Below are 27,205 nucleotides of genomic sequence, written 5' to 3'. Positions count from 1 at the left end.
TGGTAGGCCTGTTTATATTACTGTACAGTGAGATGAGAAACTACAAAACAGGAAACTTCTGGTGATTCACTCTAGGTTAGTGAAAATGAAACTGTAGGAAGGCCTGTTGATAAACAAAATAAAATATTTGTCAAAAATATATTTCATTCATTATATCATTTCATTATTTTTTTTCTTTGAGGATTGCTTCTTTGGGCCAGTTCAAATGGTGAGGTGCAGAGAGGTGGAGGGCCAGTCAAAGGGGGGTGGCGGGTATCCGGGTACCCGTCTCCCGGTTTGGGTACCCCTGAACTAAACTAAGCCCCTGATTGCAGAATGTTATGCTTAGTCAGTGTTGCCAGATGTGTCTGACCAAATCCCGCCCAAAAGGTTCTCAACTGACTAAGCATAACATTCTGCGATCAGGGAATTCTGGTCGACCGGGGGCTCCTCCTCGTCAACTGGGGGCTCCTGCTCCTCGTAGTTGAGCTTCGGGGCCAAGTAGTATTTGACGTGACCCATGTCTGCAATCTCGTACTCCACCACAAGGGGGAAATCTGCGCACATGCTGAGGGTGACGGTTTTGGATAGCGGAGTGGCCTTGGTGAAGATGTTTAGGTAGTCCAGGGCAAAGACGAGCTGCACTGGCTCCTTCATCTCAATAGTTACCGTTTCGTCCTCCTCGCTGCCGCTGGTCGGGGGCAACTTGATGTTGACGGAGCAAAACTCGCCGGCGGCTGAGAATTGAACGCCGCCGTCCCCGGCACAGGAGATCGCGACGGCGTCTCCGATCAGCGACAGGTCGCGGCAGATCCTGGCGAACTCAGCAGAGGGCATCGTAACAACGCAGCTGTACTCCTGCTCCGGAACACCCAGCTGATCCACATCCAAGTCCATCAGTGCCAGCTTACAGTCTGACACTCTCTCCTGATTGGTCGTCTCGAAGACGAGGGTCAGGACGTCGGCATCGTCTTCAGCACGGAGCGTAACGGCGTCTTCATTCCCGGCACACTTGAGGATTGCGGACATGCGGCTCACGTTGACCCCCATTGCGCGATTGCGGTCACATCTGTACGTGTCGAATCCGTCACTTTTGAGAGTCAGTTGCACAAGTGAACTGTGTGAATTGTCACACACTGCCATACTCAGTAATGAAATGCCCGATGAGCTAACATCCCATTGAGCTTCTGTCATCAGGTCTGTCAGCGCCTCCAGCATCGTCTTCAGGATTGAGGCTTGGACAAGTCGTGCCTCGAACATTTTGTAGATTTCTCGACTTAGTAAAGAGGCTCGGATTCTTAGGCAATCTAACTTTGGCGTTAGAACAAAAGACGGCAAACACACAACCGTGAAAACTGTAAAATAACGATACTTGCTATGACTAGAGTTAGTAAAAAAACTTCAAACAAAATAGTGTTATTATGCCTAAGCCCAGCTCTCCAACTTGACGTTGTGACACTATGGCCGCCGAGATGTGAAGTGCCTGCATTTCTCTTCTTTATAAAGTGTTGGCTCGTCCAACAATGTGTGTGTGTGTGTGTGTGTGTGTGTGTGTGTGTGTGTGTGTGTGTGTGTGTGTGTGTGTGTGTGTGTGTGTGTGTGTGTGTGTGTGTGTGTGTGTGTGTGTGTGTGTGTGTGTGTTGGGGAATTTTCTGGGTGGTGGTCAATGTTATTTCATGCTGCGTTTGCGATTGTGAAATTTCTTCTGAGGAACTGATTATCTCAACATAAATCTTTCCTTAAAGTATCCTTCTTTCGTCACTACCTGGTGTGTCATGGGCAAGGACGGAGATGATATTGAGAAGGGGAGTCACCAGATCATCTCTGATGTGGAAAATTAATTTGTACTTTTATGTAGTGCAGTGCATATCTAGGTTTTCCATTCCATTCCAGGTAACACTTTATAATACAGACGCCTTGTTAAGCATTAGTTATGCATTTGTAAGCATTATTCAAACCTTAGATAACCCTTTGTAAAACATTTGTTAACCATTATCTCTTTATTATTTCCCATTACTTAATCATTAACATACACTGTTAATGGTTTTTGATACTGATACATGTGTGTGAGAGTCAGGGAAGGATTGGCAAATGATGAATGGTTTCTGTATCATTTGTCAATCCTTCTCTGACTCTCTCACACACAGTGATCATTTTCCATTTTGATTCTGATGAAGACGTGTTGACGTCAAAACTAATCTTAAATTAAAATTTTAAATCTTTAAACTAATCTTGCACATCTAATATGCTCCGGTGACTGTCCTTCTCATTATAATCTCTTCTTGTCATTCTTTTCTGAGTATGTTATAAGTGTATTAGGACCTGGACCTACCTCACTGTGATGCTGCACACTGTTCTGCGATAGCCAGGCTGTGAATTTAATGGATTTCAGACCTCTGTGTCATCAATGATTTGCGATAGCCAGGCTATGAATTTAATGGATTTCAGACCTCTGTGTCATCAATGTTCTGCGATAGCCAGGCTGTGAATTTAATCCATTTCAGACCTCTGTGTCATCAATGATCACAAATTGGAATCAAAGGCAAGGTCTGGTAGAGTAGAGTAGAGTAGAGTAGAGTAGAGTAGAGTGGAGTAGAGTACAGTATAGTACAGTAGAGTAGAGTAGAGTATCATTTATTGATGCAGAGGGAAATTAAGGTGTCACTACTAGCAGTGTTGGCGTGGAAACGTTGGTAAACCTCCCTCCCAAAGCCTCATACAGTATTGATGCCGTTGGGCTGGGGGACTGGTCCTTTAGTCCTGCGGTATCGTAATCTACACAATAAGATTTTTTGTACTTGTTTTGACATGTTTTACAAATAGCCTATTTTTACAATATGTATCTACAATTAAGTTGAACTGTTAAAATAATACTCACCTGTTACCAATGAAGAATCTCTGCTCATTTCACCCCAAATGTCTCCAGTCAGCAGTTTAGTTCAGTTTTGTAACAGGTTATGGGCCCGGAATACGCTGCACTGCGCCTAAGTTTATAGTTAGTAGAATTTGTCTCAGCATTGGCGCAATGAGTGAAAGGACAAATTCACGTTGATCTCGGTTGGTGTTAGACGGAGATAAGAAGAACTATGAACTGTGGGAGACGAAGTTTTTGGGCCACCTTCATATTCATATACATAGGCCTATAATATATATATTCACTTCTAATGACAGTGTCACAAAACAAAGTGAGAGCCTATTTAAAATACAGTTTTTTTTCAATTGCTAACAAACGCTTACCCATACTTTGGATACTTTTTCTAAACTCTTAACACAGACTACCTCTTACCTAACACAATTGGCCAAATAGTTAGTCTTCTTCTCAAAAACACATAGGCCTACTGTTAAATAGATGACATCTTTTTCTGTAGTGACAAACTTTACCAAAACACTAGAAATATGGCTCAAACTGAAAAACGTCTCTCAAAAAAATAATACTTGTTTTCATTTCACAAGGTACATGGAGTCAATCAAAGCACACAAGATTTCAAAACTCTGGCTATTGCCAACATTACAGAATCTGCATAGAATTATGTTTCAGTAGCCTATTGTATGCATTCAAATCATGCAATTCACTGTTTGCACTTAATTTCCTTCTTAGGCAAGTAGGCAAGACTGTGACCTCATGCATTGTTGACTTTCAACATGACTCCAGCAGGAAGCATTTTCTTTACCGTTGACTAAAGGAGGTACAGTAGATTATAGTATGATATAAAAAGGTTTTCAAATTACTTACAGTGAAGAAAATATCATGAAACAAATACACATAAAAGCAAAATCAAGGCGATTGTCTCTAGGGCACCAAATGTCTTAGGGGGATAAAGCCCGAAAGTCCCAAAGAATTTAGAATGTCACACAAAACACTGTCTATTGCGTTCATGGCCACTTATATATGTAGGTTCTACAGTAGATTAGTACTCGATCAGGTTGAAGACACTATGATAAAAGATGCCAATTTGTAAATCCACAAAAGGAAAGGGGGTGCTTGCCAAGGGTAAATGGACTAGAACCGGCCCTGAAATTACTGAATCTGTATAATACCTTTTCATGTATCTCAAAATCATGACTTTATGGACAACATTGACTTCAAACGTTTATTCATATAGCCTACTGTAATTTATACCAATTTCTGCAGATGTGTTGACACAGTGATATGTAAAAGTTTTAAACATGATACGGTAATTTAACATGAATGTGAATTACATGCAGATTTGGTTAGACCTATAGACATTCTCATAAACAAACAGATCTTTCCAACTGCTACAAAAGCATTTTCAGTCTGATTATGAGACACTTTTGCATTTTCACATTTTACAGTAAAAATGTGTTAAAAACTGACAGCAGAACTGAACAATTGAAATTGGAGGGGTTTTTTCTACTTTTATCAATAAATATGTTTACTGTACTCCTCCTGATGTCATGTAAAGGCCTTTTCACTGAAATAAGGTTTTGGATGTTGGATTTCCATTTTTGGCACACTGTGTGTAAGCATTTGAAAATAAGCCATAAAAGATACATAGTGTTGTTGCTTTGGTTATCATGTGTGTAAAGGAAATGTTAGCATTTTAGAAATGCATTCATTGACTGCTAATTGTGTGAAAAAGGCATGTAATGTGTCAACTGTATGGCCATGGAAAACCCTTGGTGTGTTAAATGTATGAAGAGTTTTGCAAATGTCGCTGAGGATTGGACAAAAGCTTGTTAGCAATTGAAAAAAACTGTAAAGAGAGGTTGACTGATACATTGATGCGCAGCCCAGATCTTCGTCTGTGATAATATACCTCTATATTTTGGATTTGAACAACTTTTTTTTCTTTCCAAATTAAAATCTGTTAAACCACATTCTTAAGAATCAGTGACAGTGTAGTGTACATCTGTTGAACAATGTACTAGCTGATTAGGGATTACATTAAATAATCCTAAAGAATTCAAATAGACATTAACAGGTGATTTTGTGGAAGACATTGCTGAATGCAGAAAAGAGCTATCCTTCCTGTTAATCACGTTTCTCATCCACACCTAAGAACGTGGTAGATTTTTTATGTTTTGTATTTTTTTTTTAACATTTTATTGATTTCTTATTTTATCTTCATGGTCAAACAAATACATCTGGTGAACAATAGATTAATAGATGTGATAACATTTCTTAAAAAAAAAAAAAAAATCTCTTACGTAATGTACAGTTGGTTCTGCTTAGTGAGAGCAGAATATTGCTAAATACATGCCAGTGCTAGAAGGATGACACTTCCTCTTTTTTCTCATGTCATCGTCATATTTTCTTCTCCAGCTCATTCATGAGGTACAAGTTATCTGGAAACATTGCCCAAAAACGTAGCTTTGTGTACGCCATATGGAACCTCAGTCATTACTCACTGGCAGGGCCAGATTAAGATGGCCTGGGGCCCCTAGGCTACAGGCTGCTGTGGGGCCCCCAAAAATTAAAACGCTATAAAGGACTCTTTAGGAAAAGCACAAAAGCACAACAATTACCTCTTAATGTATGTTCTCTACAAGTCTTCTTTTGTCCAGTCTTGCACTTTAAATGTCTGTATGAGCACTGTCTATGTCCATATTGTCTTAAGTCTATGTATAAGTACTGTCTATGTCTATACTGTCTATGTCCTTACCTAGATTAGTCTATGTCTGTATGGGAAAGCAAGAAATGTTATTTCAAATTCTTTGTATGACCAGTGCATGTAGAGAAATTGACAATAAACCTACTTGACTTGACTTGACTTGAATTTACGTAGACAGTGTCATAATAACATGCTAGGAATTAAGGAGAACATGTCTACCAGCTTTACTCCACATGACAGATGAATTTTTCGATATTGCTTATTGTCATAATTCTGCATTTTCTCACTTCTGACCAAGAAGGGGGATCCTGGCAGGTTGGGGGCCCCAAGGCTGCAGCCATATCTAGCCTGTGGTGGGGCCCCTAGGCTGCAGCCATATCTAGCCTATGCGTTAATCCGGCCCTGCTCACTGGGATGACTTAGGAAAATTACTGTGCAGAAGTGACAAAAGCACAATAGTTTGTGTGGTGTTTTCACCAGGGTCCATATTGTAATTTTAGCCCTCAGAAAATAACATATGTGAAATACGCTATGTTATATGCCAAAAAATAATGTTATGAACATGGTTTCCCATTTTCTATCAAATGTACAGTATGATGTAAATCATGGATATTTCCTGAGTTAAGTCCTGCTATATGCATTCAATACAAGTCAATAATACATTTTCGTTCGATAAAAATAAATAGGTGGACATTCATGATACTGGCAAGGTTATTGGACGTTAATCCACCCAAACTTTTCAGAAGTGAGCTTAATATCAATTGAATCAGAACAATAGGTACAACTAATCAGTATCATAGCCTACTTTATGTGTAGCGACTAACTCAAACCCCACATCACTGTGTTAACCCTATCCAGACCGTGGGGGGGGGGGGGGGGCTAAAAGTGCCCGCACCAACTTTGATGTCGTATACCTCCTGAATGACTAAAGCTATGACTACGAAGCTTTGTGACTTTTCCTAAAATGAAGTTGGCTACAATGTGATACCAAAAGATAATGTTTATCATTTTTGTTGTTGCCATGGCAATGGTTTTCTGACAGGTACGCCTGACCAAAAATCACTGATCTAAGTCTCATCATCATCACTTTTCACATTTTTTTTACATTTTCATTAGCATCAGACACCCTTGTGAACATTTGAAGTGGTCTCATGCACATAATAACCAAAATTGATGTGCTTTACCCAAGTTAGATGGAAAATACATTAAGGTGACATTTTGGGCAATAAAATCAGGAAATGACGTCATAATGACGTTGTCAAAAGACTCAGTTTTTTCAGTGCATATGTGAACGCTTCAAAGTGTACCCAGACCCCTTGGAAGTGAACCGTACTTTATTGAGACCTTTATTGACTTCTGTTTCCTTACCACATAATTGCTGGGACGAAGCCACACAGGTTCAGGCAGCTTTAACATTGTTATATTGACAAAAGAAATGTCTGAAAGCTTTATATTGTAAGATGAAGTGTGTAGAGCTTGTACAGAATGATGGGCTAAGAGTCTCCATCAGCTTACATGGTGTGCTACTGTATGGACTAAATCCATTTAGACCAATAATTGTCCTTGATGATGTGGAAATTGCTACAGTCATATGCTGCAGGGTTGCACAAAGAAGAGCATGAAATGGGAAAGATGCATGCGGAGCTGAGTATATTGTAGCACTGGGACTATTTGAGACTATCTATTTGCAGTCATGGGTGAGCGGTTAGGGCGTCAGACTTGCATCCCAGAGGTTGCCGGTTCGACTCCCGACCCGCCAGGTTGGTGGGGGGAGTAATCAACCAGTGCTTTCCCCATCCTCCTCCATGACTGAGGTACCCTGAGCATGGTACCGTCCCACCGCACTGCTCCCCATGGGGCGCCACTGAGGGCTGCCCCCTTGCACGGGTGAGGCATAAATGCAATTTCGTTGTGTGCAGTGTGCTGTGTTCACATGTGTGCTGTGGAGTGCTGTGTCACAATGACAATGGGAGTTGGAGTTTCCTAATGGGCTTTCACTTTCACTTTTCACTTGTATGTTTATGAACTCATTTCTTCTTCTTAGCTGTTGACATTGAACCAGGTAAGAGCAGCAGATTTTATTTGGTCTATTTTTTTGTCACAATAGTGTTGCAAGACAAAAATAGGGCAAGTTTTGACTGTTTCAGTTTTCCGTAGGACTTCTCACTTGATATCACTTTGATTAGCACTCGATAGTCATTATTGGCCGCTAAGCTCTTGTCTGGTTGCCTGATTATCATCGACTTTCAAATCTCGGACCAAGATGTTGGTCTGACCCAGTGGTGTAGTCTACATAGAACGCAGGTATACGGAGTTTACCCACTTCTAAATTTCAGGGATTTCAGTATACCCACTTAAAATTGATTGATCCATTATTTTGAATAGCACAAATGGATAGATGACAGTTAGGCAGAAAAAAAACGATTTTTTTTACACAACATTGTTTATGAGGGGAAAAAGTATATGTCTACATAGTGCAGCAATTAATCTTTCAAAAAATCCAAGTGGTAACAATGTTACCTATTCTACCTAGTCTATTAATTGATTATTTATTTACATTGATAAAGCAATTTGCTGAAAATAAGTCCTTTGGTGTGACATTAAGAAATAAATATATTAAGTGATGTAGAAATGGCTTGATGAAGTTTTATGAACATTGATACACTCTTCATATTTATTGATTTTTTTAAAAAGTCTTAATGTAATGAGAAATAACCATTTAAGGATTTTTTTCCCCATTAGAGGTGAGCTTATTAGAAAACTTCCAGGAAATATAGGGATATCTTTCTTTTCAAATGTTCAAAATTGTCCGAATTTATACTAACATTTCAGGGATGATAATTTGTTCTTCCCTAATGCAATATTCAGTGTTTATCAAATGTATTGTTAAGCTCAAACAAATATTTGAGCGTTTTAAAAATGTCACACCGTAGGACATTCATGTCACACTAAAGGACAGAAATACAAAACTGAGCCAGAAACAAATGTATCAACATGATTGTTTTGTCTTTTGATCATAATGTAATGTTGTAGTCAATATTGACCTACACTTTATGCTTATAAGTCTTTAAGTCATAGATTATCAGCCTATCGTAACACTTAATGACAGCCATGCGGTCATTAAATTTAACCTGCAGAGCTCATAAGACTCATACTGAAGTGTGACGTTGGCATGACCATCACACCTCACCCTCTTTGTAGGTATGCTATGACTGTCACACCATTGAACCTGTAGTGTGTAGTGGCCAGTGCCTGTTTGGTATCTCAAGCTGGACAGCACATTTATGCTATATTGAGCTCTCCACAGCATACTTAATTCATCTATACTTCTCTATACTCTCTCACTCATCTTTCCTTCACTGTTACCGTTGTATTTTTTGGTTTCAAAGCACCATTAATGACATTTTATATCCTTATCTATCTGGCTCTGCCATCCAGTCGCTCTAGGTACTCCCAGTCAAGACTGTTCTCCGTTGTGGTACCCAAGTGGTGGAACGGTCTCCCAGAGGCAGCAAGACTAAGCACGTCTCTTGCAGCCTTCAAGAAACAACTAAAGACCTTCCTCTTTCGAGAGTATCTACTAGACTAATGCTTGAGCTGGCTTTGCCCCAGGGCAGACTCCTGACATGATGTTTAGTTTAGTTTAGTTTGCGTGTGTGTGTTTGTGTGTGTGTGTACTCGTTATTTACTCTTTATGAAAAAATAAATAAATAAATAAAAAAATAACCCCTCTTTGCAACTGCACTTGTTGTTCTGTATATCTCCTGTGCACTTTGTATTTGCTTGTGATGTTGGCTTGATTATGTCCTCTTTTTGAAAGTCGCTTTGGTTATAAAGCGTCTGCCAAATGCAATGTAATGTAATCTAGAATCAGCAGTATAAATTCCAATGGCCAATAAAGGAATAAGTAATTTGAATACACAATATTTATCTAGTCAAACAACAAAATAAACAAAAAATGTACAAACAGTTGTTTTAAAACCTATTTCTCAGATATCTAGTCTTTTGGTGTGACCTGTTTGTCCTTTGGTGTGATACTTCAAAGTGTCACACCATATGACTTTTACCATCACACCATAGGACTTTTGAGCTTTTGAGTTAATTTAAAGCCATGTAGTTGCCAACTGAAATACAATTTCACCTTTAGTAAGATGCATTTTCATACATCTACATAAGAAAAAAATGTGAAAAATATACACTATTGTCAAAATATATTTTATGGCTGTCACACCAAAGGACTACAAAACTAATACATCTTGTGGTAGCAAAACATAATTGACTGATTGAAGAACTCTGAGAGAAAAACCTAAAATCCACCCTTGCCATTGGCTTCTTAAGGGTCTAAAGTCACAATTTATGTACCGCTGGAGCTTCAACAACAGATAATTATAACAGAATTAACCCAAAATATGATGTCACACCACAGGACATTGTTTTCTGTGACAAAGTTTCATAAGTCCATACAGTCTCAGAAAAACAGGAAAAAAATTAAGCATTGCCACTTGCTAAAATAGACACCTTGAAAAACATGCCAGGGTTGTTTAGACAAATGACTGAGCTTTGCTTATTTATTTTAAAATGTTTTAATATGGAGAGTCAGGCTTGCGACAGTCACACCATAGGACAAATGTGACATTTGACTCAAAATTAAGTATACTTATTTAAGCTCTGGATTTATTACACATTACTTTTTCACAACAGCTTTGTCATTTAAAGCTTTGACAATTTTGAAAGCATGAATATACATAATTTTAAGAGCCTGCGACAGCAAAATTTACACGTCACGTCATCTACCCAAATATATACAGTATACCCACTTCAAAAAGTGCTGAAATATACAGTATACCCACCATAAAAAAGTAGACTACACCACTGGTCTGACCAAGAAGATGACAAATGGCCTGGTTAACCGACCTCCCTCCGTTTGCTATTGTCCGAGGCCGTTGAAGCTGCTCAAAGTTGATTGCTTACTTCCCAACGAAGTGGGTGGAGTTCCCGATTTCTGCGCAGCTCAGAAACGTTATTTGAACTGCTCCTGGCCTGACTAGAAGCAACGCCAAAGGTGTTACATCAGTAGGAGGGCGTGGCCAGGGTACTTGAGGGCGTGGCCAGGGTACTTGAGGGCGTGGCCTGGGTACTTGTCTGGTTGCAAGAATGCAGCCCGAGGTGGAGTGGTCAGACAGACAGGCAGAGAAACACACACACACACACACACACACACACACACACACACACACACACACACACACACACACACACACACACACACTAACACACACACACACACACACACACACACACACACACTGACACACACACACATTGACACACACTGACACACACACACACACACACACACACACACACACACACACACACACACACACACACACACACACACACACACACACACACACACACACACACTGACACACACACACACATACACACACACACACACACACACACACTGACACACACACACACACACACACACTAGCACACACACACACACACACACACACACACACACACACACACACACACACACACACACACACACACACACACACACACACACACACACACAGGCCAGGGTGGAGTGGAGTGGTCAGACAGACAGGCAGAGAAACAGCTTTGAAGATTTACAAGATGTACCTGCGTAATGTGTAGTACCTGAATTTAAACTCAACAAACTAGTTCTTCCACTGATTACTGTCTGTGTGTGGGGGTGTGGGTGTCTGTGTGTGTGGGGGTGTGTCAGTGTGTGTGTGTGTGTGTGTCAGTGTGTGTGTGTGTGTGTGTGTGTGTGTGTGTGTGTGTGTGTGTGTGTGTGTGTGTGTGTGTGTGTGTGTGTGTGTGTGTGTGTGTGTGTGTGTGTGTGTGTGCGTGCACATGTGTGTCAGTGTCAGTGAGTGAGAAAGAGCGAGGGAGAGAGAGAGAGGGAGAGAGAGAGAGAGATACAGAGAGGGAGATAAAGAGAGAGAGAGAGGGAGTGAGAGAGAGTGAGAGAGATATATATATATAGAGAGAGCGAGATAAAGAGAGAGAGAGGGAGGGAGAGAGAGAGAGGGGGGGGAGATAGAGAGAGGGAGAGAGACAGAGAGAGATAGAGAGAGAGAGAGAGAGAGACAGAGAGAGATAGAGAGAGAGAGAGAGAGATAAAGATAGAGAGAGAGGGAGGTGTGACTGAGCTCCACCACATTCTCCACATTGTCAGCCAGCTCCTCAGACCTGTCGCAGCCACAGCAGGAAACACAGGTAAGAATATCACACCTTGTTTAACTTTTTCTTTACATCTAACTACTTTTACTTCCATCCTTTTATTGTATCACTTCTTTCATCTGGTGTGCAGCAGCAGCCACCGAAGGGAAGACAAATGAAGTGTTACACTCTCTCTTTCTCCGCAAACGATTCTCTACCTTCATCCTTTTAGCTTTAAACACTTTAACCTTTTATTTTTACAGTAGCCAACGTTTGCATATTTTTGTCCTTCATGTGTTTTTATGTTGTTGTTTTTTTGTGACAAACACTGCTCACCCTCTGTGTGTGTATGCAGCGTAATTTACAAATGCTCTGCCTCTACCAGTACTTATTACCTCCGACAAGGAGCTAATGTTTTAGTTATTGTTTTTCTGTCTGTCTGTCTGTCTGTCTGTCTGTCTGTCTGTCTGTCTGTCTGTCTGTCTGTCTGCTTGTCTGCCAGTGGGATGACTCAAAAAGTTATGTACAGATTTGGATGAAATTTTGAGAAGTTGTTGGAAATTACAAAATGAACAAGTGATTACATTTGGTGGTGATGACTGATTGTCATTTCTTTCTAAAGATTCTTCACCATTACGGGATAGGATGAATTTTGACATCCCAGTTTTCAACAAGGAAGAAAGATTTTTAAAAACATTAGGGTGTAATATAGTCAAATGCTCAAACAACCAGCTTCCTTGGTGGAGTTCTGCATTCTCTGAGTGCATTTCTAGTTTCAAGTATTTATTTTGTCTTTAAACGCTATGTTTATGAAGGGCAATCTCCATGGCCCTGAATTTCTTGTTGCTTTGTTTTTTCACTTGCTACGACTAGATAAACTCAAACAACTGCGGCGAATATCTTGAAGCATTCTGCCCTCTCAGCCTTGAAAATTAAAGATAACTTTAACCCGAGACACAGCGTTATGAATTAGCTGTTACCAGAGTGGCAATGACCAAGTCGTAGTGCATTATTAAAAACCCCTTAGCGCAGCACTATGGCTCTCTGTAATGTCATAGCAATGTTGTTATGATGTAGTTAAGCATTTTCAGCAAGTGAACAGGGTCGCCGGCGACCCTGCAGTCCCAGGTGAAAAAGTGGTTCAATTTAGTACAATAAAAGCATGACTGAAGTGTACTTAGCATGTTAAAAGTGCACTCGTGCTTTTTGTGCTAAGAAAAAGTATGTTTACAATATGCTTATTTAAAGTGTACTTAAAATTAGATGTAATTAAGTTGCTCTCAAAGAAAGTACACTTAGCGACCCATACTTCAAGTGGACTTCGAAGATGTTTGGCTAAAGTGTATTTAGAGGAATATACTAATAGTGTTCTAATAGTGAACTTACTAAAAGTGTATTTTTTAATAACATATTGCAATTGTACTTTTTTAAAGTGCAATATGATTACACTTCACCCAAATGTCTTTGAAGTGTGATTTTCTATAGTGCGCTTTAAAGTAAATCGTTTTAACATATTGCAAGTACACTTTTTCTAAGTGCACCATGATTGTACTTCACCCAAATATCTTCAAAAGTGTGCTTATGTCACAGGTGGGGCGCGCGTTTGCTGGCCGCGCCCACTTTGATACTACTACCCTGGGAGTTCACTGCACAACACCAAAAAACAAGACACAGTTTTCGTTCTATTTATTTACCACCACTGGATTAAAAGTCAAAGGGGTAGGCCTAGTTGTCTCTGTCCATTACCCACGGGGGAACCCACCCACGCCCAAGTCTGAAGTCTCCAATGGAATGCTTGGACAGTCCAGCCACCAAGTCCATCCGTGCGGGGGTTGCGAGGTGAATTACACTGCAAAGGGGGCATGGCACACACGTTCAATCGGGAGCAGCTGGTGGTGATGAGAAGCGATGAGAGTTCTTCTGCGTAGGCCCGGAAGAGGTGGTTGGTCTTCAGCCGTCTTGGGTGAGAGCGAGAGGAAAAGAGAGAGCGAGAGAGAGCGAGAGAGAGCGAGAGAGAGCGGCGCACTCACGGGGGCCAAGTAACCAGGCGAATACGAGTCGCTCATCTTCACGGTGGGGTGCATGTCCGTCTCACCCCTTTCCATCGAGGCAGGTTCACCTGGCCGTCACTCTGATTGCGGACTCCTTCTGGGCACTATGCCAGTCACGCTCTCCTCCGAGCTGCCAGTTTGCCTTCTGATCCATAGGATCGCGTCCACTTCTCATCCAACTTCTCGTCCCTTTCGCCTGGCTCTGTCCGGTTACCGGTGTCCGACGTCTCCCATCTTGCCGCTCCACTCTCGCCTCTCTCTCCCCTCAGGATGGCATTCTCGCAGTCATCTCTCCTTGCGGCTTCCTCCTCACAGTCTAGTTTCTTGCTGTTTATTATATGGTTGTGACGTCATCTGTCGAATGCTCCATTCATTTCAACGGGGCTCCCCAACGTTCGGACGTCTGTTATTTTTCGATAACGGACGGGTTGGTCTATAACAGACCGCTGTCAATGGCAACAAGACTTTTCACTGCTAAAGCGACTTTTCAACAAGACTCTAATCAGCTGCTGTGATAGACAGCACCCGTTGTCCTGGCTACCGCTGTCAATGGCAAGACGTTCACTGCTAAAGCCACTGGCTTGTATACAAGTCAGTGGCTAAAGCGAATGTTTCATATCACTCCGCAGGGGGTCCGGTCTTTTGTCACTCTAATCAGCTGCTGTGATAGACAACACCTGTTGTCCTGGCTACCTAGCTGTTGCCTAGCGGTGTTCCACAACGGCACTGTTTTGTTTTGCGCAGCAACAATCTTAACATTAAATAGGTCTAAAGAAATGTCCCCGCCATGTGTGAATCATTTAAGTATATCCATATAATAAGCGGGTTAACTTTCGGCGAGTCGGTCGCTTTGTGGAATAGCAGCACTTCAGAGAGAACAAGACCCCTCCGCTCCGCGTCGGGGTCTAAAGATTCTCTCTGTCGTGCTGCTATTCCACGGTAGCGACCTTCTCGCCGAACGTTAACCCTTACTTAAAACTCTGCTCACCAACCCACGTGCACCAATCACCTCCATCCTCCTCACCTGCGCTCCATTATCCTAATCATGCTCCAGGTGCATTACATTGGGAATGAATGACATCTAGTTTTCGGTTCACTTGGGCCTCAATTGTCACCCCGTGACACTTACACAAGTGCATTTACCCATAATGCACCATCATGCATGTCCAATCATGCAATGCACTTCTTGGAGGTAAATTTCTCAAACAGAAAGCCATTCATCCTGAAGGAATATTTTTGGTTTGCATGAAAATATTACTCATTGTTATATTCTGTGTTTATTGTAGGGGTTTTTAAAATTTAAAGTGGTACACAAAAAATGACCATGTTCCCACCGTCATTATGATGGTCACGTATATGTTCTGGTATATATAGGCTCACACTTCCCCCAGTATCATGGTTGGAGGTAAGTTGGAACTAATTGTTCAAACAATGAATACAATGTCACCACAGATCATCAATCCAAATGATCAATTGCAGGAAGGAGGAGTAAGATTGACAGAAAGTGAAATGTGTACCTGAAGTCTCTGTGACAATGCAATGATTGTAAATGCCAGTCATGCTAGGCATGCATACTGCAACACTACTGTGGATGTGTGTAATGTACAAGCTCTGACAACCAGCATGGATTGTAACATTACATTTATATTATTTCATGTACTTGGGAGTGTACTGTAAATACACTTCAAGCATACCTGTTATATATTTACAATACTTCATATGATATACTTTTTACAGACTTAAAATGTTCCAATGTAGTCCAAAGAAGCATGAAGTTAATATACTTTTATTGAACTTCTAGTGACAATAAAATGTTATAGAAGTGTACTCAAGCACACTCTTAATGCCATACGAATGCATGAAAAGCGTGTTTGGAGCATACTTTCAAAAGTATGCTTGTAATGCACTTAAAGTTGTCCAAAAGCGGTGCCAATTTAGCATCCTCAGTGTGCTGCAAGTGTGCTGACGTACTGCTTTAGTAGTGCTTCAGCGCACTAATAGTGCAATGAAGCGCACTTTAAATCGCCGAAAATAGTACACTTTGTACTAAGTACGGTCAAAAAAAGTACACTTTAAGTATATGGGTTTTTCACCTGGGGTAAGAGGCTACGGCCCTGCGTTATGTCATAGTATTGTAGTACTATGCTAATTAGCTTTTCAATGACTATTACAGCGTGCCACTGGTGGTGCGGCATGCATTAAGGGGCTACAAAAGCAAACATTAGAACCATCACTACAGGGGTGCGTTTCTCGAAAGCATAGTTGTTAGCTGGGTAGTGTTGGGTATTGTTGCCGGGGTCATTTCTATGTTCCCCGGGTCCTATGTTCCCAGCGGTGTAGTCTACTTTTTTGAAGTGGGTATACTGTATATATTTGTGTTATTCTAAACAATGGATCAATCAATTTTAAGTGGGTATACTGAAGTCCCTAACATTTAGAAGTGGGTATACTCTGTATACCTGCGTTCTACGCAGACTACACCACTGTATGTTCCCCACAACTGGGGAACTAGGACTTTTTTTCAAAAAACTGTTCTATGTTCCCCGCTGCTTCCAAGTAGACTGCCGTGTGGCAAAGTGCAGGTTTTTGTTGCACCCCTGATCGATTAGGTTTAGATGGTTTTGGTCAAGGCACAAATTTAAAACTCAGAAACATTGCATTACTGACAGGTTAGGTTTAGCAATAGTTTTTAGGAGGGCGCAATTTGAAAACTCGGAAACATACAAAGTGGGGAACATAGAACCTTTTTTTTAGAAAAAGGGTCCTAAGTTCCCTGGTCCCTAACAAACACAGGGGAACATAGGACCCGGGGAACATTGCCCCCCCATCTCCTTCTGCTACTATACAAGAGCATCATACAGCCCCTTCTACTCTACTGTTTCCCCTGTTTCTTCAACATGCTATCTTACAGGTCCTTCTCAAATAATTAGCATATTGTGTTAAAGTTCATTTTTTCTCCATAATGTAATGATAAAAAATAAACATGCATATGTTTTTAGATTCATTGCACCCCAACTGAAATATTTCAGGTATTGTATTGTTTTAATTTAATTGTTTTAGAAGGACCTGTATCTGTCACTAGCAAGAACAAACTGATCAAAATCTCCAATTTGGCATCCAAGATAATACACCTCCCCACCCCCAGCCTCACTGACACAAATGACAAAGCCATCACACGTCTGGCTGCCCAGACCACCCCCTGAACCAGTTCTTCACCTTTCTCCCATCTGGTCGCAGGTACAGGGCCTGCTGGCAAAAAGCACATTTCAAGAAAAGTTTTGTTCCCTCGGCTATAACTGCACACTGCACTGAACAAACTTTTGTGACCCCCCCCCCCTCTCTTTTCACACACACACACACACACACACACACACACACACACACACACACACACACACACACACACACATACACACACACACACACACACACACACACACACACACACACACACACACACACACACACACACCCCACCCCGAGCTCGACCTCGGGCTGTTTTGTTAAAGAGCCTGGTGCTTCAAGGAACAAAAAATGCTTAAACAGCTTAAACAAACAAATGACCTCTAAAACTATGACGTTCTCAAGAGGTTGGAAGGGAAAAGACTATAGGATGCCACATGACAAAGTATATGGTGACACTTGAGGCAATGGAGGGATGAAACTAGAAGCACTCAGAGAGTGCAGACCTCCGCCAAGGAAGCTGCTTGATGGAACATTTGACTCTGTTATACCCTACTGTATTTTCATTTTAAGTCTTTCAGCCTTCTAATGTTTTGCCCCGCACTTCAATTTGTGGTCACTAGANGCGACTAGATTTATAGGCCAGCAATGGGGAAGAATCTTTAAAGGTACACTGTGCAGGAAATGGTCAAAAAGGGTACTGCAACTATGCTGCTCATTGAAAATCAGCTTTTTTTTTTAGTAAACTTTTCATGAAAGTTTACTAAGTAATAAACTAATATTTTCTAGTATGGTCCAAGTACAGTCATTTTTGCAGCTAAAAATGTCTATTTCTGGAAATTCAAAATGGCGGACCATGGAGATCTCCCTTTTCATGTATAAAAAGTGCAATTTGTCCAGTCTTTATGAAGACTTAGAATTTGATGGTGGTGATAAGTATCCATGGAAAAGGTAACATTTGTGAAGGGGCAGCATGCATTCTAAAAATCTCACACAGTGTCCCTTTAAAAAGGTCCTGGTTCTGGTTTGTGATCCGTAACACCACCAGAATTTAATCACTTGTTCCTTGCGTCATTATCAACAACTCCACAAAATGTTGTCCAAATCCAACAGTCATAAAATGTTGATGACATGAACATAATGTTTATGACTTATCTATGACTGTGTCATGAGACTATTATGACACTGTAATGACATGCTTATGACACCGACGTCAAGTAAAGTGTTACCAAATAATGTGGGGTATGTATGGACTAATGCATGTGTGATGACATAGCTGGGTAAATGGGAGGGAGGAAAGGAAAACAATGGATGGGATTTATGTGGAGGAGAGGAGTGTATAGGCATGTAGAGGAGTGCATATGTATTTGGTTTTATATGAAGATGTAAGTATATAAATTGTATATGGATGTCTGCGGATTTTTATGTATCTACAAACGGTATGTGTGAAAATGGTTTCTATTGTACCGTAAATTAAATGTGTACCACAAAGATCTAACTAATGCTGAATCTGATGGAACTGCTGTCTGATGTGAAAACAAATATCCCGATGGGACAATAAAGAATCTAATTTAATCTAATCTAGTTCCAATGGGAAGTTGCATTGGGAACAACAAAGTAGCTAACGTCGTTTGCAACTATGGTTTCGAGAAATGCTCCCCAGACCTTTTCATTTCAGCTTCCTTTTCCTCTGTGCTTCAGACAGAGCTTTCCTTGGTGTGTTCACCCGACCTACTGACATGTGCTCAATAACTTTAAAAACAAACATTAGTATGTATAGACCTTCACATTTCAGCTTCCCTTTTCCTCTGTGCTTCAGACAGTGCTGACCTTTCACTCTGCCTACTGACATGTGCTCAATAACTTTAAAAACAAACATTAGCAACACTATAGACCAGTGGTTCCCAACCTTTTTTGTCTTGTGTACCCCCAAGCCTTTTCATTGTGCCATGAGTACCCCCTAAGTCAAGTTCTATATCGCTTTCTCCATCCCAATGTAACTAAGCTCCATATGTTTGTTAAAATTATTTTTTTCCAAGGACCCCCTGCAGTGTGCTCGCGTACCCCTAGTGGTACACGTACCCCTGGTTGGGAAACACTGCTATAGACCTTCACATTTCAGCTTCCCTTTTCCTCTGTGCTTCAGACAGTGCTGACCTTTCACTCTGCCTACTGACATGTGCTCAATAACTTTAAAAACAAACATTAGCAACACTATAGACCTTTTAATTTCAGCTTCGCTTTTCCTCTGTGCTGCAGACAGAGCTGACCTTTCACTCTGCCTAAATGACAATGGCGTTGCCAGATCTGCTAGCGCTCTGCGTCCTGTGCCTGATCCCGGTGGCCGCCTGGAAGGCCCCCTCCTTCTGCCATGAGACAAACTGCCCGGAGTACACCGTCATCCACACCTACCCGGTAAGTATACAAGTAGCATCATATAATACAATAACCTTGGCAAGTAACTTGGTCTGCTCCTATGCCAGTGGTGCGGAGATGAGCTATCATTCATAGTGATGACAGGTCACCAGACTCCTGCCTGCTACGCTACGCTAATCAGCATCCAGTGCAGTGCAGCTTCAACCAGGGTTTTCTGCTTCTACTTATTTAATGTTTGTGAAACGTGTGCTTCCCCCCAATACCATCATGTGACTTGATTTTTATCTAACCCTATGGCAGTCACAAGCGGATCTGAGCTATCGTTCATAGCGATGACTGGTTCGCAGGCTCTGCTAGCAATGACTGGTTAGCAAGCTCTGCTAGCAATGACTGGTCAGCAGGCTCTGCTAGCAATGACTGGTTAGCAAGCTCTGTTAGCAATGACTGGTTAGCAAGCTCTGCTAGCGATGACTGGTTAGCAAGCTCTGCTAGCAATGACTGGTTAGCAAGCTCTGCTAGCGATGACTGGTTAGCAAGCTCTGCTAGTGATGACAGGTTAGCAAGCTCTGCTAGCAATGACTGGTTAGCGGGCTATGCTAGCAATGACTGGTTAGCGGGCTCTGCTAGCAATGACTGGTTAGCGGGCTCTGCTAGCAATGACAGGTTAGCAAGCTCTGCTAGCAATGACAGGTTAGCAAGCTCTGCTAGCAATGACAGGTTAGCAAGCTCTGCTAGCAATGACAGGTTAGCAAGCTCTGCTAGCAATGACAGGTTAGCAAGCTCTGCTAGCAATGACAGGTTAGCAAGCTCTGCTAGCAATGACAGGTTAGCAAGCTCTGCTAGCAATGACAGGTTAGCAGGCTCTGCTAGCAATGACTGGTTAGCGGGCTCTGCTAGCAATGACTGGTTAGCGGGCTCTGCTAGCGATGACTGGTTAGCAAGCTCTGCTAGCGATGACAGGTTAGCAAGCTCTGCTAGCAATGACTGGTTAGCGGGCTCTGCTAGCAATGACTGGTTAGCGGGCTATGCTAGCAATGACTGGTTAGCAAGCTCTGCTAGCGATGACAGGTCAGCAGGCTCTGTAGAATTGGGACTCTACCCATTTTCCCTCACTCAGCTTGCAGGTGCATCACAGTGGGACAGGCATCACTGGAAAGGAGAGGCTGGAGCACACAGTAGATTTGTTTTCAAGGCTTTATTTTGCGCGCACACCCGACTAACGTTTCGGTGTTGATACACCTTCTTCAGAGTCCGAGAATATGTAGCAACACCGAAACTTTAGTCGTGTGTGTGTGCAAAATAATGTGATGTGTTGCATTGTGATGGACGATTAGTCCGAAATGTCGTGTCATTAAATATTTGGGAGTATTTAACAGTGTTGCGGACCTTTATTTTCTTTTCAGTTATCTTACGTTTGGTCCAGCACCTGTGCCACTGATGTTGCCTGATTGCCATAGACCTCAGAACTCGTTGTGTAGCCGAGCCGAATGCGCTGCTTCACCGCTAGGGCGGCGCCCGGGTAGCACTGATGTGCGCACATTCTTTGACTTTCTGTGCGGAAAATAATGTCTTGGAAACTAAACTACTTTCCAGCGGGCTCTGTCTGTCTGGAAACATTCCAGCTCTTTAAAGAACCGTATCCATGAAATTGTTGTTGGAAATGTATGGAGTAGCCTAATGAAGTCGTTTTTTATTTTAATTTTTTTTGCTGAAAAGGATTTTGAAGAGCGCCTCTACAGGCCATCTCATTGGCTGACTGTGGACGTCTCCAAGGTCGACATGGAGGAGGTGAAGACGGCCATGTTCACTCTCTACTACTACACTAAGGGGGAGAATAAAGACAGTAAGTCAAGAGGGCCTACTGTTCATGTTCTACTACTTCTATACCAAGGGGGAGAATAAATACAGTAAGTCAAGAGGGCCTACTGTTCACGCTCTACTAGTAGGTCAAGAGGGCCTACTGTTCACTCTCTAATACTACTTTACCAAGGGGAGAATACAGACAGTAAATTAAGAAGGTCTACTGCTCACTCTCTACTACTACACCAAGGGAGAGAATAAAGAGAGTAAGTCAAGAGGGCCTACTGTTCACTCTCTACTACTACTACAGCAAGGGAGAGAATAAAGACAGTAAGTCAAGATAGCCTACTGTTCACTCTCTACTACGTAGTACTGCACCAAGGGGAAAAATAAAGACAGTAAGTCAAGAGGGCCTACTGTTCATGTTCTACTATTACACCAAGGGGGGAAATAAAGACAGTAAGTCAAGAGGGCCTACTGTTCACTCTCTACTACTACACCAAGGGGAGAATAAAGAGAGTAAGTCAAGAGGGCCTACTGCTCACTCTCTACTACTACAGCAAGGGAGAGAATAAAGAGAGTAAGTCAAGAGTGCCATGTTCACTCTCTACTATTACACCAAGGGGGGAAATAAAGACAGTAAGGCCCTGTTCACTCTCAAATACAGGGGTCACCAACCTGTCGACCAGTCGATCGCGGAGGCTTTCCTGGTCGATCTTGGGGCAGGAGGAAATAAATTGGATGATAGGCTATAGAAATATTGAAATACACTGCAGTATCTGATTGGCGTTCATATATGCATCTTGAGTCTACTACTACACCAAGGAGAAAATAAAGAGAGTAAGGCCTTGTTCACTCTCTACTATTACACCAAGGGGGGAAATAAAGACAGTTAAACCCTGTTCATGCTCTACTATTATACCAAGGGGGAGTGCCATCTGCATCGGTGTGGTTTATGTGGTGGATGCCCTTGCGAAACTCCACCACTGTTTTAAATTACCTGTAGTAGCCATGTTCTTACCATGCTATGTCATGGTTACTCCAAGTACTCTGAACCAACCATAGTATCACTATGGCTTATCCATGATTTTTTGGAGACCCATGAAAACCATGGTTCCTGACTATGATCATTTCAGCATCGTTTTACTATGAAAAAAGACAGTAAGTGCCAGTGATGTACCCGAACGCGTTCAATGAACGAAAGTTCATGAACGAGTTCATATTTTGAGAGAACGTGAACTGAACGGACAGTATTTTCTAGATGATGAACGAACTATGAACGCGTTCATCTGGAGCGTGAACGTGAACGTTCAGTAGTTCTTCATTCCGTTCATTCCGTAGTTACCAGATTTCATTAATATTCCTGCAGAAACCGCTACTGAACACAATGTCAGAGAGTCTAATATTATGTCTTATCCATTCTCTCTGACAGCGTCAGACACCATTCTCTCCGACTGTCTTTAGTCTCGTGCAAAGAGGCGGGACCAAGCAAACAGCAGGCATCGCTCTACTTAAAGTCAGAGCGGCCAGCAACCAGCCAGCAGTGTGCGAGTTTTCTGATTTCCGGTGACTTTTTAGATTAACGCCTCTAGCGACCGTCTTCTGGGCGTTCGGAATAAGTGTGGAGTGCTCTCGCTTCACTATTTAAGTAAAAATGCGCCGCGCGCAGCACCAACAGCAAGAGAAAGCTGCCTGCTGGCATGTTGCAGGATGGCAAATTTTGCGCATGAGACAGAGAACAACAGCGCAGGAAAACGTTAGTCCACGCACCCGATTTATGTCCAGTCCATACAGTAACAGAAAAGAAGTGAAATCGCTCAGCACACAGTGTCTAAACAACAAACACTCTAAAGGACTACAGCCTACTGATAAACCACTCTTAATGCAAAACTAAAATACAGTAGACTAATATCTAACAATCTCATTGTTAAAACTAATTTAGGCTTTAGGCCTACACTTTTTTCAACATGGGGGGTGAGCTGTGAACTGAACAATGAACTAGTAGAAAATTTACTTTCCCAACACTGCAGAAAACACAGTTAAGGAGGCCTACTCTCTATTACTACTAATAATAAACCGCTGCTCTAATGCACAACTAAAATACCGTTATATCCAGCAATGTCATTGTTAACACTAATTAACCCATTAAATAATGGCTATCTGTGAAGCATTTATATGGGCTTTTTCAATGAATTTTGTTTTGTTTTTTTTGTGGGGGGGATGAACTGAAATGAACTAGTTCATTTATTTTGTGAACTATGAATGAACTAGTTCATTTTGAAAAAAATATGAACTATGAACGAACTAGTTCATTCTGAGAGCTGTGAACTTGAACTTGAACTAGTTCACGTACAAAATGAACTTTCCCAACACTGGTAAGTGCCATCCATCCGCATGGGCGCACTTCATGGTGTGGAGGGTGGGGTCATCGTGGCCATAGCATTTTGGAAATACCATCACTTTATAACAAATTAAATGTGAAAATTTTAACCCAAGCAATTTCTCCCCATCACTTTAAAACAAATATAATGTAATGTAATATTTAATGTAATTAATGTTCGTTTTTTTTCCCATTACATTCCATTCACAAATGTTACCTTTTTCATGAATACTTACCACCACCACCAAATCCGAAGTATTCGTTATGACTGGGAAAATTGCACTTTTCACACATGAAAAGGAATGGTCCGTCATTTTTTCAGAAACAGTTTTTTTTTTTTTTTTAAGAAAAACCTACTGTACTTTGGTTATACTAGTAAATATTGGTTTATTGTGTAGTACATATTCACGAAAAGATCAAATTTTGTAATAGGCAGCACAGTTTTAATGTGCAGCATAGTTGCAGTACCCAGGCACTGCAACTATGCTGCTCATTGAAAATTTGACCTTTACATGAAAGTTTACTGAGTAATAAACAAATACTTTCTAGTATGGTCCAAGTACAGTCATTTTTGCAGCTAAAAATAGCTATTTTTGGAAATTCAAAATGGCAGACCATGGAGAAGATCCCCCTTTTCATGTATGAAAAGTGCAATTTTTCCAGTCATAATGAATACTTAGAATTTGATGCTGGTGGTAAGTATTCATGAAAAAGTTAACATTTGTGAATGGACAGCATGGATTCTGGAAATAAACTAAACTAAAAATCCCACACAGTGTCNCTTTAAATTACATGCTTCTCCTGCTACCCTCCTAGAGGCGGACGTGAAGCTGCCGTGGCCCTCTACCATCCAGGTGGAGGAGGAGGGGGAGGGGGATGAGCAGCAGAAGCAGAAGCACGGCTCCGTGTCCTGGCCCATACCCTCCGGAACACACCTGCCCAAGGCCAACGCCCACGCCATCAAGGAGACACACCTGCCTGCCGTCAGGGTCTATGTCAGGTACAGTCAGACTAAATCTATTGGTACTGTAAATAGTTGGCAATTTATGAGTGATACAATAGAAATGGTAGGCCTGTTTATATTAGAGTGAGATGATAAACTATCAAGACAAGAAACTTCTGGAGATTCACACTAGTGAAAATTAAACTGTAGGAAGGCCTATTGATAAACAAATTAAAATATTTTTAAAATATTTTTGGGTCAGTTCACATGGTGAGGTGCAGAGAGGTGGAGGGCCGGTCAAAGGGCCTTGGTGGGTCGCATCCGGCCCCCGGGCCTTAGTTTGGGGACCCCTGCTGTAAATAGTAGTTTAGTCAGAGTATAGTCAGTCTGACCAATCTCTGTCTGTCTGTCTGTGTTTCTGCCTGCCTGCCTGCCTCGCTGTCTTCTTGCCTGCCTGTCTGTCTGTCCTGCCTGCCGGCAGGGTCTATGTCAGGTACACTGAGTCTACATCTCTTGCCATGGTAGAGAGGGGTCACTCTGGCTATTTTAGTTTGTAACTCTCTCTGTCTGTCTGTCTGTGTTTCTGCCTGCCTGCCTCTCTGTCTGCCTGCCTGTTCGTCTGTCCAGTGTATATATATATATTGCTCAATATTATACTATTATTTTATCACACAGAATTACTGTTCAATATTGCTTCTTTATTCCAGAGAATTAACACAGGGCATTTTCTGAAATGTCTAAGAAGCCATGAGATAACCAGTGATGGGCAAAATGGATAGTTATAATAGTTACAATTAAAGTTATAATCCAGTGTCACATTTTCCAAACAATTTGCATTTACCTGTCCAGTTCAGCTGGGTGATTTGCTGGTTGAATGATCTCCTGGTTGAACTGGACTGGTAAAGCAGATCATCTGGAATATGCGACACTGGATTGTAAGTCATGAACCCGTTCTGCCCACCAATGGTGATAACTGCATACCTTCCTCGACTCTTTATTCTGCATCAGGAGTTTCGGTGGGGTGGCAACTAATACCTTCCTCGACTCTTTATTCTGCATCAGGAGTTTCGGTGGGGTGGCAACTAATACCTTCCTCGACTCTTTATCCTGCATCAGGAGTTTCGGTGGGGTGGTGATAACTATATACCTTGACTCTTTCTTCTGCATCAGGAGTTTCGGTGGGGTGGCATCGGAGAAGAGTGGCACCGAGGAGGTGACCAAACTGCGGGCGTCCGTGAAGGCCATGGGGATGACCTTTGTGCCAAACAGGTTCGTCGCCGCGGGTTACGACTCTCCCTTGAACCTCATCAACCGCCACAACGAAGTTTGGGTCTTTGCAGAGTAACCCCACCAGACATCGTCAGTCTACAGAGTTGAAACACTGTAGAGCATGGCAGCCAGTTTAACCTAATAAAGTAAGTTGCCCTGCTGCCTTAAGTTTTTAAGTTAAGTCAACTTGAGAAATCATCTAGTTGAGTTAAGCCTCGAGTTGAATTAACTTTCAAACCGTCAACCTTTTCACATACATACATAGGTTTAACTGGCTTTTCCAATGTTCTACAGTGAACACAGTGAATAATCTGCCCAAATCTTGGCCTTTTTTAATTTTATTTACATTACATTTACATATTCTTCATATTCTTTTAACATGAATTAAATGTTGGAAGTACTGTAGCATACAATATATACAGTGTCATGACACATCCAGTATTTGACCATGACCATGATTTTTCTCACAGTATTATGTAACCAAAGTACATTAATAAACATTGTAAAGTAAATAAAATGCATACCTAAAGGCCTAGATTGACTTGACGAATTGAATGTTGGAAGTAGCATCACGACACATACACACATACCTAGGTATATGTATAAGACATGGACATAATGTGTATTGTATAGCAATAAATGTGACATGGTTTCAAGCATGGACCTGTTTTGGGTTTTCTTTTGTTTTGTTTCGTAGGCCCTTAATGCACGCCGTACCTCCTGTGTAATAGACATTGGAAGTTACTATAGTACTACACTACTATGACAGTGCACGGGGCCTTTAGTAATACATTACGACTTGGTCATTGCCATTCTGGTAACAGCTAAGTTATAATGCTGTGTCTTAAGGGGTTTTAAAACAGTATTACTTATCTGCATTGCCATCCACATCACTAAGTTCCATAACACCCATCTAAAAAGATAGACCTTTGCTTCATTCAATTGTCATATACTGCATTTTCTGTTTCATACAAAATATATTTGCTTGATTCAATTAGCATGTATTTGCTGTCAGCATACCGTATACAACATTGTGCGTGTAGCAGCCTACTGTGTATTTACTGCACAAGCTTGTGGTTTACTGTAACAACACTTCATGACACTACTCAGTAAACGAAACCAAATCCTATTGACCTTTTACAAGTGAAAGTAAAACAAACAAAATAAATCCATTAACAAACAAAAGGAAAGCCTTAAAGCCTTAAAGCCTTCAGGCCTTGAGGTGTGGCTGGCTGATGGGCTGACAGGACTCATAGTGTTGCGTAGTAGTAGTAGAGTAGAGTAGAGTAGAGTAGAGTAGAGTAGAGTAGAGTAGAGTAGAGTAGAGTAGAGTAGAGTAGTTTACAGTAGAGTTGAGTAGAGTAGTTTACAGTAGAGTAGAGTAGTTTACAGTAGAGTAGAGTAGAGTAGAGTACAGCAGAGTAGAGTAGAGTAGAGTACAGTAGAG

At 41.5% G+C, this 27,205-nt stretch overlaps 2 protein-coding genes across 2 annotated transcripts; one reads left to right on the top strand and one right to left on the bottom strand.

Moving 5' to 3' along the window:
* Window positions 1–381: 381 nt before the first annotated feature.
* Window positions 382–1,239, bottom strand: LOC134441134 (proliferating cell nuclear antigen-like). The gene has a single exon (XM_063191321.1). It carries the CDS (start codon window positions 1,237–1,239, stop codon window positions 382–384), a length of 858 nt encoding a protein of 285 aa, XP_063047391.1.
* A 10,485-nt stretch (window positions 1,240–11,724) lies between these two features.
* Window positions 11,725–26,420, top strand: soul2 (heme-binding protein soul2). The gene is made up of 5 exons (XM_063191041.1): window positions 11,725–11,813; window positions 19,250–19,405; window positions 21,083–21,209; window positions 24,363–24,546; window positions 25,660–26,420. Exons 2-5 carry the CDS (start codon window positions 19,277–19,279, stop codon window positions 25,832–25,834), a joined length of 615 nt encoding a protein of 204 aa, XP_063047111.1. The 5' UTR covers window positions 11,725–11,813; window positions 19,250–19,276; the 3' UTR covers window positions 25,835–26,420.
* The last annotated feature ends 785 nt before the right edge of the window (window positions 26,421–27,205 follow it).

Source organism: Engraulis encrasicolus, chromosome 24 (assembly GCF_034702125.1).
Source record: "Engraulis encrasicolus isolate BLACKSEA-1 chromosome 24, IST_EnEncr_1.0, whole genome shotgun sequence".
Lineage (NCBI taxonomy): Eukaryota > Metazoa > Chordata > Actinopteri > Clupeiformes > Engraulidae > Engraulis > Engraulis encrasicolus.
This window is presented reverse-complemented; position numbering and strand designations above follow the sequence as displayed.

Excerpts from the sequence above, each read along its gene's own strand:
- LOC134441134 (XM_063191321.1), bottom strand. The coding sequence starts at position 1,239 with ATGTTCGAGGCACGACTTGTCCAAGCCTCAATCCTGAAGACGATGCTG.
- soul2 (XM_063191041.1), top strand. The coding sequence starts at position 19,277 with ATGACAATGGCGTTGCCAGATCTGCTAGCGCTCTGCGTCCTGTGCCTG. Across the intron at positions 19,406-21,082 it reads CCGTCATCCACACCTACCCG|GATTTTGAAGAGCGCCTCTA; the intron begins GTAAGTATACAA and ends TTTGCTGAAAAG. Across the intron at positions 24,547-25,659 it reads GCCGTCAGGGTCTATGTCAG|GAGTTTCGGTGGGGTGGCAT; the intron begins GTACAGTCAGAC and ends CTTCTGCATCAG.